Source organism: Neovison vison, chromosome 2 (assembly GCF_020171115.1).
Source record: "Neovison vison isolate M4711 chromosome 2, ASM_NN_V1, whole genome shotgun sequence".
NCBI lineage: Eukaryota > Metazoa > Chordata > Mammalia > Carnivora > Mustelidae > Neogale > Neogale vison.
This window is the reverse complement of record NC_058092.1, coordinates 199853541-199872234: the sequence shown is the minus strand read 5'-3', so window position 1 is coordinate 199872234 and position 18694 is coordinate 199853541. Positions and strand designations below refer to the sequence as shown.

The 18694-nt window shown below is 41.4% G+C and overlaps 1 protein-coding gene across 2 annotated transcripts in view; it reads right to left on the bottom strand.

Moving 5' to 3' along the window:
* Positions 1-18694, bottom strand: part of WDFY4 (WDFY family member 4) — a 268432-nt gene that overhangs the window by 99080 nt on the left and 150658 nt on the right. For both annotated transcript variants that reach the window (XM_044240003.1, XM_044240004.1), the window contains exons 40-41: positions 9395-9472; positions 665-871 (exon numbers count right to left, since the gene is read on the bottom strand). In XM_044240003.1, coding sequence (XP_044095938.1) covers positions 665-871; positions 9395-9472 — 285 coding nt within the window. The remainder of the gene's footprint in view (positions 1-664; positions 872-9394; positions 9473-18694) is intronic.

Here is an 18694-nt window from a genome sequence, read left to right as displayed (position 1 = left end):
TCTTGAAAATGCAACAATGTCAGTTTGACAACACAGAGTTCAAAACTTCATCGCAGCAAACTCCCAGGGCCCACCTAGAGTCTGTTGGTTGGGAATCTGATGTGGCCTTAACATTGTTTGGGTTACATGGGTCATGGGCTCAAGCTTGCATAAACAGCAGAGTTCAAGATTATTTCCATTGTGAAACTTGTTAAAGAGACTTGATTGTGTAATAATGCCCATAACAGCACTAGTTATGACTGTTCCATAGCAAATAATTGGTGCAAACAGACAGTGGTCATCACTTGACTCTTTGCAAACACTGATGTCCTATTGCATCGGATGCAATATTTGTGGATGTCAGTGTGGTACTAGGTTAGTGGTGTTGGTATGAATTACTCCAGCATTCATTCACTGGCTCATTTACTTATTTACTTAGGCTGTAGTTAGAGAATCCTTTCTATGCACCAGGGAGAAAGAGTTTCTTTTCTTCTGTTAAATGGCATCGAGAATAAATTACAGCACTCCTACATTTCCTGTGCACATGATCTCTCCTGCCTACCCATGCCAAAGCATTCCCAAAGCACCCCCGATGAAAAGAGCATGAGAAAGAAATGCGAAGGAGACACTTCTCTACATCTTTCCTGCCTGGAAGCATCATTGTTTTGCTGTGTCCAACACTTACCTTGAGCCTTTCTGGACTCAAGGTCTCCAGCGGAGACAAGCGTCTGATGCGTTTCCTCATGCGAGCTGGTCCTTCTCTCCAGTCCAGTTCCCATCTGGAGCAAGGTGTGGCTTCTGCTGTTTGGCCCCACAAGCCCAGCTCCCCAAAAAGCTGCTCTTGAATCCTGGCCCAGGTGTTGGCTGCCTTGATGTTGTCACATCTCTGCCTCTGGGAAACAGAAATGTAGGGTCATTCCTGGATAAATTTTCTCATGGGCTTGGCCCCAAACTTCTGGGGGCGAACAGACCAAGGCCTTTGAATTGTTCAGAAAAAAAAAAAAACACACCCTTCTAGGAAGCTCTGCACACCTTCAGGGTGTGTAATGCACTCCAGAGCTAGGACCAGTCTGGAAGAAGAGATCAGTTTCTCAGCTTGGAAACCACTTAATCCAGGTTGGAGGAGGAGAAAGCCATCTTCTCTTTGGCCTTCACAGGAACATGACTGCTGGGTGCTGTGCAGGACACAACTGGTCCCAAAGGTCCTAAGACTATTCATCAGAGTACACTGGACAGCTATCTTATAAGTGGAACGCAGAATCTCACCACAGTCCCTACTCTTCAAAATGGACAGGGTGTTTTATCACAGACCCTGCCCTTCAAACATGATGCGGAGGATACAGTGTCTGGACTGGAGGTGTGGGGGATCAGCACATCTGCCAACAATTGGCAGATGTGAACAAGTCATTCCTGTCTCTGGACCTCTAGATTCTCCAACGGATAAATGAGAGGCTTGGCCTGGATGTTGTCTAAGCGTCTTTCAAATCCTAATACCACAGGGTTCTAGAATATTACCTTCTAGAATGTTCATAGAAGCTAAAGCCTTTGATATTACTGAAAGTTATCCCTTACCTATGAAATCTTCATTGTTTGCATACTTGAAATCTGGCTGTCACACCTTCTGCTACAGTATACTCAAACCTTCTATAACGTACACCCCTGAACTGCCTTTGTATGCCACACAAGTTGTCAGCCTCCCCTGCCAAGGGAACGTTGATTTTCAAAGTTTTATTCAAAGCATTATTCAAATACTTGATGGTATTTGCCCTACGTTTTGATTTGAAGTTTTCAGAAAACTGAAAGGTGAAAGTGTTAATGACAAGAAGCCCAGATCTCATAAACTTAACATAAAGAGAAAAAAAAAATCATTATCGTGCATTAGGGCTGAGCCCCTCACCTGCTCTATCTCATTTCCTCTACCCAGTAGCACCATAAGTAAAACTTGAAACTTGCAAAGAATTTCTATTATATTCATAAATATTTATATTCATAAATAAATCAAATCTGGGAGAGGAGTAGTGATTTCTCCAAAGACCACCGGGTGATGGAGCGGAGATGCAAACCCAGTCCATCTGATTCCAAAGCCTCTACTTCAGCCTGCCCACTAGTGCCTTTCCTGAGGGTCTGACATCTTTTTTTCAACTTGTGATTTCTGATGCTATGACTCCAAAGACTGACATGGCAGACTTAGAGTTAGGTCCTGTAAATCCAGGCCATATGGAACAGGTAAATCATTCTTGGGACTAGAAAATTCCCACGAAAATGTAACAGGGCATCTGGGTGGCTCAGTCAGTTAAGCAGCTGCCTGTGGTCAGCTCATTGTGATCTTGGGGTCCTGGGATCAAGCCCCACATTAGGCTCCCTGCTAAGCAGGGAGTCTGCTTCTCCCTCTCCCTCTGCTCCTCCTCCTTCTCTCTGTCTCTCTCTCTCTCTTAAATAAATAAATAAATAAAGTCTTAAAAAAATATATATATATAACAGACAACACAGTGCTTAGTCTGTGGTCTTTAGCATCAGATGAACCTGAGTTGTTATGATGTTTCTCCTACTTCCTAGTAGTCCAGTGTAAAAGGACTTCAGCTTCCTCATCAACTGTGGTTAATAATATTACAATAATAATAAAACCATGGGTTTGTGTAAGGATTAAATGAGACAATATTTTCAAGAGTTTTATGTGGTGACTTGCTTGGCATAAACAGTATTATTACTGTGAATAAAGCAAATCCTATTTCAAAGCAAGATTATTTTGTTTCTCCACAGTTCTTAAATTCATATCCAAAAGAGTTACAGCATTTTATATAATACTCCAATTAGTTAATAAGGAACTCCAGAAAAATAATGCCTGTCCAGAACCTTTTACAGGGATTAGATTATATGAAATGAATACCCGTTTAGGGAAAATCTCTCAGCTCCTTGGAGATTGCTGATGGGTTTGGAATAACATATAGAGCTTCATAGAGGATGAACAATCCCAAACTATGGGTTGTCCACGCTGGCCTTAAAATTAGTCTTTTAAGGATAGTCTCTTGGGGCACCTGGGTGGCTCATTTGGTTGGGTGACTGCCTTCGGCTCAGGTCATGGTCCTGGAGTCCTGGGATCAAGTCCCACATCAGGCTCCTTGGTTGACAGGGAGTCTGCTTCTCCCACTGACCTTTCTCCACTTATGTTCTCTCTCTCTCTCTCTCAAATAAATAAAATCTTAAAAAAAAAAAGTAGTCTCTTCACTCCCAAAGATCTACCTATGCAGCCTGGGGGCTCATGGCTGGCCAAGTTTTCAACACAGAGCAAATAAGTTGTCTGGAATACCTGTGGCCAGACAGAAATGTGTCAGTGGTGAGACCCCTCAGAGATGAGTGATTATTTAGTCCATGATAGAAAGCTGCAAGTGGTCACAGGACAGAGGACATGAGATGACTGAAGACCAAGAGCCCTGAGGTCCCTCACCTGTAAGGTGCTCTGTGATGCCCATGTTTCTGCACCAGGTAAGGTCCTTTTTCACTTAAAGTTGATTGAGCCAAATACCATGCCAAAGACTTAGAGGCAGGGTTTCTGGTATGTTAGAAATAGCTCTGATTTGGGGCTGACTGGAAACTTTTGGGTCGTAGCATCAATGAGCTTTTCCTCTGGGCAACCAGTCCTCCCCGGTTTTGGTGCTTTGGAGGGGCTGAGCCCAGCCCTGGCTTCAGTTCTGAATGGCATCTAAGTCTGGCTAATCTAAGCTGGTGGAGGATGACTATAGGACGAGCTAGTGCGCATGATTCCCTGGGACTGGGAGTGGTGCTCTCTGCAGCCCCACCTGGAGCAGACAGGGCAGAGAGGTGGATGCATATGTTCATGGTCATGGCCACCAGCCCCACGCCAGGGTGCCTTTATGAGCATCAGTGGTGCCCTTAAAGGCAGACACAGCCCACAGGGATGTAGCTCAGCAGGAAGACACAGCCTTTGTGCCAGCTAGAGAGTGGTCCCCAGGCTTCATGTGAACCTGCCTACTTATAGGGTGCACAGCTTGAGGACCAGAATGGGAGTTCGCATCAGCTCACATGCTCCTTGTCCACCTGCACCGGCTCCTCAATGTTGTAGGAATCTCTTACATGGATGTGTGATTGTGTGTGTGTGTGTGTGTGTGTGTGTGTGTGTGTTGATGTAAATGTGTGTGTGTGTGTGAGAATGTGTGAAAGAGAGGAAGAGGGAGGGAGAGAAAGGAAACTGATGGCTTAGAACAGAGCTTGAATACACGAATCCAGCTCTTCTTGAAGCCTGCTTCCCCTACATTTTTTAGTATGACATAATAGTTCATTTGCTGCCTAAGCCAGATGGAGCTGAGTTTCTGATGTTTGCATTTGAAAGAGCTTTGACATTGTTTTTATGAACATTGTTGTGTACTTGCCCTTTGGATTACTACATTTGTATCTTTGGGGTAAATACCTAGTAGTGCAATTTCTGGGTCGTAGGGTAGCTCTATTTTTTAACTTCTTGAGGAACCTCCATACTGTTTTCCAGAGCGGCTGCACCAGCTTGCATTCCCACCAACAGTATTTGGGGTTTCTCCTTCTCCACATCCTCCCTAACATCTGTCATTTCCTGACTTGTTAATTTTAGCCATTCTGACTGGTATGAGGGGGTATTTCATTGGTTTTAATTTCTATTTCCCTGGTTGCAAGTGATGTTGAGCATTTTTTCAGTAGCCAAACTATGGAAAGAGCAGAAATATCCATCAACAGATGAATGGATAAAGAAGATGTGGTATTATCATATGGTTTCACTTACTTGTGGAGCATAAGGAATAACATGGAGAACATTGGGAGATGGAGAGGAGAAGTGAGTTGGGGGAAATCAGAGATCAGAGGGGGAGGGGAGGGGTGTTGGGTGAGCCCAGTGGTGGGTATTAAGGAGGGCACATAATGCATGGAGCATTGGGTGCAAAAACAATGAGTTATGGATCACTGAAAAAAAATAAATTTTTAAAATACCACTATTTTTGTTCTTAAAAAAAAAAAGAAGTGGTATGTATGTACGTATATGTGTGTGCATGTGTGTCTACAATGGAATATTACTCAGCCATCAAAAAGGATGAGATCTTACTATTTATATCAGTGTGGATGGAACTGGAGGGTATGTTGCTGTATGAAATAAGTCAGTCAGAGAAAGACAATTATCATAGAGTTCCACTCATATGTGGAATGTAAGAAATAGTGCAGAGGATCATAGGAGAAGTAAAGAAAAACTGAATGGGAAGAAATCAGAGAGGGAGACAAACCATAAGAGACTCTTGACTCTGGGAAACAAACTGAGGGGTGCTAGAGGGGAGGTCAGTGGGGAGAATGGGGTAACTGGGAGATGGCCATTAAGGAAGGCACGTGATATGATGACGCGGGGTGTTACATGCAACTGATGAATTACTGAACTCCACATCTGAATCTAATGATGTACTATATGTCAGTTAATTGAATTTAAATTTAAAAAAGAGAGAGCTGTGACAAACACTTGATGAATATACAGAAACTGAGCAAGAAATGGCAACAGCCTGTTTGGACCCTAGGGAACCCAAGAACAATGACTCTCATACACTAAAAAAAAAAAAAAAGTCTACTTCTGGTATGACAGGTACCTTGCAAAGAGCTTTAACCAGAAAAGCCTGGAATGTTTTAAAAACATCACAGGAATAATGAGGCATTTCTGCATGTTATGGTAAGGACTCCCCACAAGAAGAGGACAATGTGGGCATACAACAGAGCAGAACCAAAGCAGCTGAACCATCAGGAACAGAACAAATATAATGTGGAAAAGGCAAAGAGGAATTTGGGCAGGGCCAGAAGACAGGAAATGGTTTTTGCCAGTACTTCCGGAATGACAAGAAACTGGAGAGACTGAATACTAGAATTGCCAGATTTACTGGTAATATAATGATGGGATATAATGATGCTTGGTTTAACTTCCAGGGCATTGGGTAATGTGACCTTGTCATGCTGCGGGCTCCTGCCATCTCCAGAGACCTCTCAGTTGTGGGTAAAATACCAAGTTAGAGAAGTCTTATACCACCTATACTTGAAAGTCCTATGGGGTCAGAATCCCTGAATCTCACCAGTACCACCCTCCTGAGGAGATCTCATTGAGTATACTTGGGTGAAGCTGTCCTTGAAGAACATGGCAGGTTTCACAAGTCTGAACTCTTTATAGAATCTGGACATGGTTTTTCTGGAAGTGGAGAGGGGTCTGCACTGGGAAAATGTTTTGTCCCTTAAAAAAGTAGGGTAGACACTCCAGACCCCATTATCTTTGGTAGAGAGTGATTACCTCTGCTTTCCATTAAATGTTCAAACAATCTGTCTTAAATATTTAAACACTTGGAAAGTATCCTTATGGATTAGCCTCAAAATGCTGATTTTCTCAAAAATACCTCAAGCAGTAGAACTCTACACAGCTTTCTCAAGTATTCTCTGAATCTCATTCAGGCCTGTTGCTGAAAATGAGCCAGGCTAATGCTCTAGAAGGCTGGATACTTTCCTTCTGGACTTGGAGCCTCTGCTGAGGTTCTGTCCTTTCCCCTATGAACTTTCAATCTCACAAATTGCAACAGAAACTTAAAAAGTGCCACACAGCACATCTCTCCTAGCCATAAGCAAATCACCCCAGGTCTTCCAACTGTGAGAAGAGAGATCTCACACTCTTGATTGGATGCTGATCTGGACATTTAGACAAACAAATCCTTCATCTTGAAATGGAACAAGTATGATAAGGATGTTCATAAATAAAGAATACAATCTTAAACAATTCATCTTATTTTCCCCCAGGAACAATTGAATTTATTGGCCATATTGCTAGTCCTGAGAGAAGTCAGTAAATACAAATGGTGGGCACTGATGGGCAGGGGTCTGTTTGAGAGGCACAGGTAACATGCAAATAAGCCAGCAGGGCACCCATCCTGCTGTGCAATGCAGTCGGTAATGTTGGGGTGGGGGAGATGTCCCCGATAAGGCCCTTCTGCAATGGAGAGTCTGTTTAGGACCAGCATTGCTAGAGAAATCAGAATGCCTCCTGATCGCTTTGATGCCAGCATGTCCTGTAGACCCCTAGATTTCTCCTCCACCCTTGTGAAGTCTGAGGAACTGCCTCCCCTTACAGAACAGCCAGGGAGGCTGTGTTGTTAACCTGCATGTTTCTGAGGTACAGGAAGCACAGCTCATGAATCCATAGTCCCAGGGCCATGTGTGGGCTCCTAAATGAGCGCATATGGAAATAATTAGACCAAATTACTTGCCTTAAGTTGATCAGAGCCTTTTTTGTTTCCCTGACATTTGGGCACCATTGTTCCACCCTTCCTTGGCTCCTCACTTCACCCCAGGCACAGCCCATGGTCCTTTACACTCTATTGCTCTTCTCTTTATAGTAGAGCATCCTAGGATTGGCCTCATCACCCTATTTGTGGTTATTTATTAACTCTTGGTGGCCTACTGATTTTTAAGAACCCTCCAGGCACAGAAGTAGTGTTATCATCTCTGCCTTTCGTATACCTAACCATAGGCTTTGGAACAGAGAAATCATAAAGAAAATAATATATTTAGTAAGGTTTTAATACTATATGTTGTGCTCTATTATTGACAACCATTTTTTTTCCTTTTTTTAAATTAACATATAATGTATTATTTGCCCCAGGGGTACGGGTCTATGGATCATCAGGATTACACACTTCACAGCACTCACCATAGCACATACCCTTCCCAATGTCCATAACCCAACCACCCTCTCCCTACCCACCTCCTCCTGGCAGTCCTCAGTTTCTTTCCTGAGATTAAGAGTCTCTTATGGTTTGTCTCCTTCCCGATCCCATCTTGTTTCATTTTTTTCCTTCCCCCACCTCAAGTCTCCCACTCTGCCTCTCAGATTCCTCATATCAGGAAGATCATATAATAATTGTCATTCTCTGATTGACTTATTTTGCTCAGCATAATACTCTCTAGTTCCATCCATGTCATTGCAAATGGCAACGTTTCATTTCTTTTGGTGGCTGCATAGTATTCCATTGTATATATATATACCACATCTTTATCCCTTCATCTGTTGATGGACATCTAGGTTCTTTCCATAGTTTGGCTACTGTGGACATTGCTGCTATAAACATTAGGGTGCATGTGCCCCCTTCAGATCACTACATTTGTACCTTTAGGGTACATACCCAGTAGTGTGATTGCTGGGTCATAGGATAGCTCTATTTTCATCTTTTTGAGGGCCCACCACGCTGTTTTCCAGAGTGATTGCACCAGCTTGCATTCCCTCCAACAGTGTAGGAGGGTTCCCCTTTCTCCACATCCTCTCCAGTGTCTCTCATTACTTGACTTGTTAATTTTACCCATTCTGACTGATGTGAGGTGGTATCTCATTGTGGTTTTGATTTGTATTTTCCTGATATTGGCAACCATTTTTAACCACATTTTGTGGACAACACTGACTACAGATGAACTTCTTGGCCATTCCATAACCACACATGGGTCATGTATTCCCTGCCAGCCACTTCTAGACCCTCTACACTTGTTCTTTAATGTTCACAGTTAGGCAGTATGATCCCATCTTCAAGATGGGGACCCCGAGGCTCAGATTCCACACCCAGGAAGAGGCAGACCTGAGACCCAACCAGAGATCTCACTGGCATGAAAGACAATACCCTTTACTCTCACTGTCCAGAAATCACACCCAGAGAAGTGTTTTAATTATCTTAATCTGCTCTGATGAGTGGCAACCCCTTGCATTTCAGATAAAACGCAAAAGCCCTAAGGTGGCAGTAGGCTCTGTGTGCTCTGGTCCTGCCTCATCATCACCCTTGTTCGTTGCCAGCTCAGGTCACCCAGTCACTTCTTCCAGTTAATTGGTCACATCCTGTTCTTTCCTGACCAGGATCTTCCCACATGTCCTCCCACAGGGAGAAACACAACCTCAAAATACTTCTGCACACCTTTCTCCAGATCTCAACATTATGGTCACTTTCTTGGAGGGGGCCTCTGATCTGCCCAAGGTAAATTCTCCCCACATCATAATCTCTCATTGTACCTATATTTTCCATGTCTCTTGCTTGTCATAAGTAATAACGATCTATCTATTTGTGCTGTTATTTAATACACAGAGGTAGAGTGAAGCTACCAGAGAGTCAGGCCCATGTCTGCTCTGTGTACAATTGTGCCCCGAGCTCACAGCACAGTGTCTGAGGCACACTGGGCTCTTGACATCTCTTTACTAGTGGATGAATGAGTAGATGAATGGATAAACATGCTACCTCTCTCCTCAGTTGCTTACAGCACACATGTTGCTCACCTATGGTTGACTTAGCCAACTAGAATTTAAACCAAAGGCCCTTCTGATTCTTCATTTCAAAATCAAGGGAGTGTCCAGTCTTCTGTGCAGGGAAAAGAGCTTGTTTCTTACCTGTACATGATCTTTGTATAAAGATGCATACAGTTCCTGTCCTCTTCTTCTGTAGTTCTCGATACATGACACAAAGTCCTGGAAAAGAGAGGAAACAAGTGACAGCTTAATGACAGTTGTGATTTGAGATGAGAACTTGTCTCCTCTGACCAATTATCAGGAGAAATAACAGTTACAAGTTTTGTTGGTCAAATCAATCATAACCTCATAAATAAAGACTTCACCTATGTTGATACCACACACACACACACACACACACACACACACTCACATGCATGTCTATGGCATACTTCTACTTCTAGCTATCTCACACCATATGTGAAATCCCATTATAATATGTGCAAAGACATGAATAGACATTTCACTACAGAATATACAGATGGCAACTAGACATATGAAAATATGTTCTACATCATTTCCACTAGGAAAATGAAAATTAAAACTATAGTGAGGGGTGGGAGGACGGGGTAACAGGGTGATGGGCATTAAAAAGGGCAAGTGATGTACTGATCGCTGAGTTTTACATAAAGCTGATGAATCACTGCACTCTACCTCTAAAACTAATAATATACTGCATGTTAATCAATTTAATTTAAATTAAAAACAAAAAAAAACAAAAAGAACTATAGTGAAATATTAATACACACCTATCCAAACTGCTAAAATTAAAAGGGAATAACAGCAAATGCTGGCGAAGGTACAGAGAAGTTAGAACCTCATGTACTGCTGGTAAGAAGGTATGGTACAGTCACTCTGGAAAACAGGTCAGTAGTGTTTTTAAAAAATCTATATAACTACCATATGACCCAGCAGTTTGACCCCTGGGGATGTATCCCAGTGAAATGAAAATGTAGACTCACACAAAAACTAAAAACTTATACATACATGTTTATAGCAGCTTTATTCATTAACAGACAAAAACTGGAAACAACCCAGATGTCCCTCAACAGGCAAATGGTTTAACATATTGTAATGCATCCATACCATGGACCACTTATAAATAAAAAGGATAAACTGTTGGTTGTTGATACATGCAACAACAACCTGGATGAATTTGCAAAGAATTATGCTGAATGTGAAAAGACAAACCCGAAAGGTCACATACTGTACAGTTCCATTTAAACAGTATTTTGAAATGACACAATTATAGAAATGGAAAACATACAAATGGTTATGAGAGTTTATGGGAATAAGGGGAAAGGCAATGGGAATGGCCATAACAGGGCACTGTGAGGGATTCTTGTGGTGATTGAGATGTTTTTGGTTATGATATTTACTGCAGTTTTACAAGATGGCACCACTGGGGGAACTGGGTAAATGGTACATGGTATCTCTCTCTCTCGCTCTCACTCTCTTTCCTTCTTCCTCTTTCTTTCTTCCTCTCTTTCTGTTTCTCTCTTTCTTTTTTTCCTTCCTTCCTTCCTTCCTTTTTGAGAGAGAGAGAGAGAGGGAGAGAGAGAGAGCATGCACAAGCCAGGTGGGGGCAGAGGGAGAGGGAGAGAGAGAGAATCTTAAGCAGACTCCAAGTTCAGTGTGAATCCTGACACTGGGCTTGACTTCACAATCCTGAGATCATAACCTAAGCCAAAATCAAGAGTCAGAGGCCTAACCAACTGAGCGACCCAGGCACCCCTACATTATCTCTTATAACTGCATATAAACCTACAATTTTCAAGATAAAAAGTTTAGTTTAAAAAAATCACTGAGGGATTTATCTTTACCATTCTAAAAAAACACTTATGTCTAGAATATATTTTAAAACTACTAATCAATGAGGAAAGAAAACCAGAAAAAAAAACTCAATAGAAATGTCTAAAAAGAAAAAAATAGAATAGGCATTTAATTTTAAAAGATGTCCTAGGAATGCAAGGGTAGCTCAGTTGGTTAAGCACCTGCCTTTGGCTCAGGCCATGATCCCAGATTCTTGGGATCAAGTTCTGCACTGGGCATCTTCTCAGCAGGAAGTCTGCTTCTCCCTCTGCCTGCTGCTCCCTGTGCTTGGACAATCACTCACTCTCTCTTTCTCTCTCTCTCTCTCTCTCTGACAAATAAATAAAACACACCTTTAAAAAAATAAAAATAAATAAAAGATGTCCTACTAGCCAATAGACATACAAGAATGTGGTCAACTCATTTGTCATTTGGGGAACATAAATTAAAACCACAATGAGAATGTTCAGAAATTCAAATAGGCTAATTATATCATATTTTGATTATGATATGGAGCAAATGAACTCTCTTACACTGCTATATTGGTACAACCATTTTGGAATATTGTTTGGCAATATATTCATATATTAAAAAGTGAATATATTCATACTCAATGACTCAGAGATTTCATTCCTGGATATATAGCTAATAGAAATTCATATATATGTGCTCCTAAAGGCATGTAAAACAATGTTCATAACAGCAGTGTTTGAAACAGGCTCTATTCAGTACTAGTCAGTACTACTCAGTATTTGAATAGTCTGGGAACAATGCAAATGTCTATCAGTAACAGACTGGGTACATCAAGTTTGATATATTTATATATTGAATATTCTACAGTAATGGTTATTAAAGTGGTCCATACACCCTGGAGGTTCCTGTAACCCTTTCAGGAGTCTGTGAAGTAAAAGTTACTTTCAAAACATTGGGACATCTTTGCCTTCTTTTCACTGTGTTCACATTTCTACTGATGGCCCAAAAGCAATGGGGAGTAGAATTAGGGTCATAATCTAAACCAAGGGGTTGGCACCAACTGTATAATCATCATTTTATATATTTCTCACCACTAGGAAATCATAGCAGGAAAAAATCCTCACATAAGAATGTCATGGACTCTGAAAAACAATCTGAAGGGTTTGAAGTGGCGGGGGTGTGGGAGGTTGGGGTACCAGGTGGTGGGTATTATAGAGGGCACGGATTGCATGGAGCACTGGGTGTGGTGCAAAAATAATGAATTCTGTTTTTCTGAAAATAAATAATTGAAAAAAATTTTAAAAAAAGACTAATGGTGACATGAACATGATAAAAATCATGTTGTGCAAGGAAGCATGTCAACATTAGGGAGATCTGTGTAACTCAGGGAACCAATATTCTGAAAGAATGCTAAGATGCATTTTACAAAACCATGTATGAGTTAAAAATATCCATTCAAAGTGTGAAATAGATCAATCGATTTTAATGTAATTGAAGACAAAAATTTCACTGATAAAGGTTTCAACTAAACTTTAAGAAACTACTACTTGTTGAGTTTTGGTGTAGTATCAAAGAATGTCTAGAATTTTCTGAAAAGTCTATTAAAAATGCTCCTTTCTTCTCTCCTACATAACTTCAGGGCCTAGATTTTCTTCATATATTTCAACCAAAAAAAAAAAAATAGTACAACTGATTGAGTAAAGAAGCAGATACAGGAAACCAGATATCTTCTTACTATGTCAAATAGATATTAAAGAGACCTGCAAAATTACAAAACAATACTACTCTCTGAACAATTTTTTGTTTTGAAAAATAAAGCTATTCATTAAAAGTGTTATGTTTAAATATAATGGGTTTATTACTGTTATTTTTAAATGAATTAATAAAGGCATTACTTTTAAAATTTTGTTTCAATTTCTAATGCAGTAAATATTAATAGATACGGTCTACATAATCAAAAGCTTTTTTGGAGTCCTCAATCATTTTTAAGAGGATAAACAGGTCCTGAGAATTATTGTGTCAACACTATGAAAATGAATGAATTACTACTTCATGCAATGACATGAATAAATTGCACAAATGTTTGGAGTGAAGTAAGTCAGAGCAAAGTATATATACTGTGTCATTTCATTTATAAAAAAGTAGCAATGTGAAAAATGAATGTATGGTATTAGAGGCCAGAATAGTTGCTACTTTGGGGGAAGAGGGGACTAGTGACTAGGATGGGACATGGAGCTTGGGAGTGCTTCTGGGTTGTCATTACTGCTGCATTTTCTTATCTGGATACTGGTCACATGCTTATTCTCAAAATTCTTAAATATGTTTATTTGTGATTTAAACACTTTTTCTATGTTATGTTATATTTCGATAAGATTAAAAAAGTGTTTATAAGCAAAGACTCAAAAAATATGAAAACAATACAATTTTAAAACCCCAGTTACAGTTTTGGAGTAGTGGGAATTGTAAGATTCCTTTATTTTCTTTTATTTCCTTTTTTTTTTGCAAAATTTTCTTTAATACTGCTGGTTACATGTGTTTATACACATTTATAAGTAAAGCAATCCTTATGAGCATCGCAAGTGACATAAAATGCTGACAAATTTGACTAATTTTACATCTAAGGCAAAAGCCCAGACTTTTTCCTAATATCATGCCTTAGAGACATGCAGCAGGAGAAAAGAACTCTTGGGGAACACTTGAACACAAAGTAGCTCCCATCAAAATAGCACATGTGCCATCTTGCCAAAAAGGGACGGGTCTTGTGTGAATGGTCTCAGGGAATTAACTGGGGCTAGGGTAGGGAGTTCCAGGCAGGCAGACTTTCATCCAGGCATATGAAAAGATATCCAGATTCCCATGTTGCTCAGTGTTGCTGAATGAGAGAATGGGAGGTAGAAAGAGTAGAAGACAAAGGACCTTGGTACTTGGCCCTTACTAGCCACAGTACATGGGCAAACCACTTAACGTTTTTGAAATCTGATCTACTGTCTACAAGATGAGGTTCATGTGACCTCCTTTGAATATTCTGAAGAGATGTCATGAAGAGGGGATAAGACCATAGGCTGAAAGTACTTTGTAAACTGAAAAGGTCACCCAAAGAGATGATTTTTGTGTAGGTCCTGGGTAAGATCAGTTGAAAACATTAAAAAATTAAATAAATTTCCTCTCTACCATAGCTATAGCCCAGGATTGTTCATATCCTTGCTCAGGTACTTCATTTCTAATTTCAAATTCACTCTCTATTGTTAAGCTCAGAAAATACTCTTTGTTCACCTACTATTTTCCAGGTACTGGAGTACAAATGTGAACCCCATATCTGGTTTTGTGGAGTCTAATGGGAGAGACAGATGGTTATATGCTGCCATGGCCAATGTTGAGCCAGAGGTCAGCACAGGACATGGGAACACGGGACCTTGTATGCACACAGAAGAGGAGACCTTGTCCCGAATCACATTCAGAGAAGGCTCTGTGGTTGAGATGTTGTTTTAGTTATATCTTTAAAAAGAGGTTTTCAATAGACGTCTGATGTAGTCCATTAGCATTTTTGATAACTCACTGTTACAGGAATTTGATAGATGGATTTAATGAAAGCAAGACTGGTAGCAGGGAGCCCCCTTAGGACACTACAATGACAGTACAAGTGAGACATCACATAATGGAATGAGTGATGTGGAATTGTCAAATTCAAGAATTTTATGAAACATGAAATCGGTAGGAACTGGTGACTGTATGAGATGGTAAGAATTTCTCCAGTATTTCCAGTTTGCCTAATGAATTAAATTAGATCAACTAAATGAAGAAAAATTAAGAGTGATCACAAGAATAAGAGAAAGAGCAAGTGTAAGTGATATGAGGTCATGCTGAATGTCAAGTGTCAGAGGTACAGCTGTGCCACCCTAGAATAAAGCCCAGGTGAGACATCCAAGGTTGATGGATTTGTGAGTCATGAGCAACCAGGTGCTAGGCAAACCCTGAGAGATGATAAGATCCTGCACGGAGAGTAAGTACAGAGATGAGACCAATAAGACAAGGTATGAGACATGGAGAACACTAGTGAATTTCAGGCCAGGAAGAGAAAAGTTAGAGAGATTTAAGGAAAACGAGAAAGGGATGTCATGGAAGCCAACAGCCATGTGACCATAGCGAATGCACTGGAGAAGTCCTGTGAGACAAAGCCTGAAAATGTCCATGGCATATGTCTGTTGAAACTGGTCACTGGTAACTTCTGTGAGTATTTCAGAGGAATGATTAGACAGCAATGAGTCAGTTAGAAATGTGGAGATAAGAGAGTGGACACAAGGAGTGTAAAGCAACTCACTGAAGAAACTTGACTCATGAAGAAAAGAAACAGAGGTGGGAGCAGAGTCACATGATAAAAGAGAAAGAACATGACTCAAGTGTATTACCAGGCTGCGGGGAGCTTGGCAGTGGGTGGAAAAAGCTTGAAAAGCAAAGGAAAAGTCCCTGATGGTGCAGGTTTTACCAGATAAGCAAGAAAGGATGGGATTGGCAGCCCAGCAGAGGTCCACCTGAACAATGGCTAAGGGAGAGGCTCCTCATGCTGCAAGGTGAATGGAAGGACCTAGCACCACACACCGACAAAGAAGTTTCCATAGGCATTATCATGTTTAATGTTTTTCTCCTGACAAGTCTGTATTGGGACTATTCCCATTTTACAGAAGAGGAAATGGGACAAGAGAGGATGAGAGACTCCAACAACACTCCATGGAAGTGTGATGCTAGACGATGACTCCCTGGATGCTGGCATCCTGTCTGTCTCCCCGACTTGCATTTCCACTCCACAGTGCTAGGTGAACGTTACTTTCCCAGTGGCCTTTGAGACATTTCATGCTCTGGAAAGCTGTCGCGCTCAGGATGTGGAGACAGGAGGTGGACCATTCGGGTCGGTTCAAGGGCAGAGGCCCATCTGCCTGGGCAGCAGTGGATGTGGTACGTCAATCAGGGACAAATTCAGAGCAGAGCGCTACACCACTTATTGGAACGAAATAGCCTTTGCTTAGCAACTGCCTGTGTGCTAAAGAGTTTGAGAACCTCTGAAGTAGAACAAAGGGCCTCAGAAGGCCGTTTGGAGACTGGAGAGGGATGCAGATCTGGTTTAGAGCCTGTGCCCTGCTCTCCCAGTGCCTCCTTAGGGAAGGGTTTGGCTACAGCATCCAGACCAGATCTTGGAATGGGGAATGGGGCACATCTTACTGGAGGGTCCCCTGTAAGTGAGCTGCCCTCAGCTTGGTGTGGTCCACCTTTGCCAGGGCACCCCTGGGGCTGGCCAACTGCTGGTAACCCTCCTGCCCACAGGGCCTCTGAGGAAGCTCCCGCTGTCCACTGATGATGGTCGTTACACTTGTTTGTTTAAAGCATCATTAGCCCTGTAATCACAGCTGTGTAGCCTCGCAAACACAAGGAAGGCCAATATCTGAACACAGCCCCTCAGACCCTGCTCAGAAACTTGGGGTTGAGATTACAGTCAGAGGTCTGGGTTCTCCAGCCAAGCAGCACACATGCTGGGTGTGGGACTAAGCTTTTCACCTGGACTGTATCGACTGCGTGCTGACATGCCACACATCTCTTTTGAAACCTCACCATTTTTACCGCTAGTAATTTCTTGCAAGGAAACTATTAGATGTGTACACAAATATTCACTGACAAGATTTTCCACCATCCTATTTATAGTAGCACAAAATGACACACCATAAATATCAACACATGGAAGAATGGCTTATCCTTTTGAGAAAATATTAAGCAGTTACCACAAATCATGCTCTTCCAAAGGGCCACCACTAGCCCACCTATTGCTTTTGTGTCCCCTTTGGGCAGACACTGTTCTAGGCCTGGATGGATGACTTGAATAGTGGAACAAAGGCTGGATTTCAGCTTCGTTTTGCCACTCTGGCCAGATGTCTTAACATGTAACTGCTACAATCACTCACTGCGGCCCTGGTGTCAAATAAGATTTAAGGATTTGGAACCGAGTTTTTGATATATTCATGTTTTTTAAAGATTTGATTTATTTATTTGACAGAGAGAGTGAGAGATCACAAGTAGGCAGAGAGGCAAGCAGAGAGAGAGGAAGGGAAGCAGGCTCCGTTCTGAGCAGAGAGCCTAATGTGGGGCTTGATCCCAGGACCCTGAGATCATGACCTGAACCGAAGGCAGAGGTTTAACCTACTGAGCCACCCAGGTGCCCCAATATATTCATATTTTTAAAAGGATGTTAGAAAACCATATGCTAACAATAACAAAAACAATTAAATGTATATGAATTTGCATAGAAAAGAAAACATAATAGAAAATAGTATTGCATGCCAAATATTTCCAGTTCTTTCCTCCTGTTGGTACATGGCATGATTACCCTTCCTGTTACCCTTGAGCTATGTGATGCTGGGGAGAAGTGTGCAGAATCTTGAAGGGCTCACGAGCAATTCACTGAGTTCTTTTTTAATTGCCACAGCAGCATTCGATGTTCTAGACTCAATGTTCTGCTCCATGAGCCAGTGTCTCTGAGTGGGGACAAGGTACAGCAGACTCCTGGCCAACTCACACAGTACTTGTAGCACAAGGGTGAAACATGACTTTGCAATTTTAGGACAATTAGATGTGGGGGTGTTTGTTACTGCAGCATAACGTATCCTGAGTGATACACATTCCAAAAATGTTAGAATGTTTACAGTGGGATGCATTAAAACACATAAAATTTATACGGATTCATTTTTGTAATCAGTGAAAAAAAAGATCAAGAGAGCACCAGTGAAAGCAAGTGTGAGATCAATGAAATACTCTCAGCAAAAAGCTGGAGCAATTTGAGCACAAGATACATAACAGGCTTAATGGACGACAGCCCAAATTATAAAATAAATATGCGTGAGTCCCTCTTGATAACAAATAAAAGATGGAATAAATAATGGGGAAGAAGAGATAAACCTTTCCTTACAGAGAATTTCAAACAATAGATGTAGATGTTTCCCTCACCAGGAGGCCACCCGTAAGGGTGGGCTGGACTTAAGGACTTGCTTCCAAAGAATCAAGTATGGGAGGGACACAAGAGGAACTCTGCGGCGGAACAATCTGGCAGACACCACCACGACCATGTGATGATGCTACATGTGTGTCACGCACCCCGGACCAGACACAGTATGACCAGAAGCACACTTCTCCTCTGTGATCTTCCTACCAAGCTCCATGACCCAAGCTAATTAGGAGAAAATACTGAGCAAACCAAAACTGAGGCACATTCTACAAAATATCTGACCAGTACTCCTCAAAACTGCCAAGGTCATGTAAAAGAAGGGAAAATCTGAGAAATTGTCACAAATCAGAGGAGCCTAAGGAGACATGGTAACTCAGTGTAATGTGGGGCTCAGGTCTGGAACCTGGATTCATGGGAAAACTAGTGAAACTCAAAAGAGCACCTGGAGTTTAGTTACTAGTAATGCATCAATGTCAGTTCTACACTTTGAAAAAGGCACCATGGTAATTTAAGATGTTAACAACAGGGGAAACTGGGTGAGTTGTATATAACAGTACTGGATGAACATGAAAAGTACATGAAAGGTATTCCTAAGTAAAAAGCATATTGGAAAATACAATGATTTTCTCACA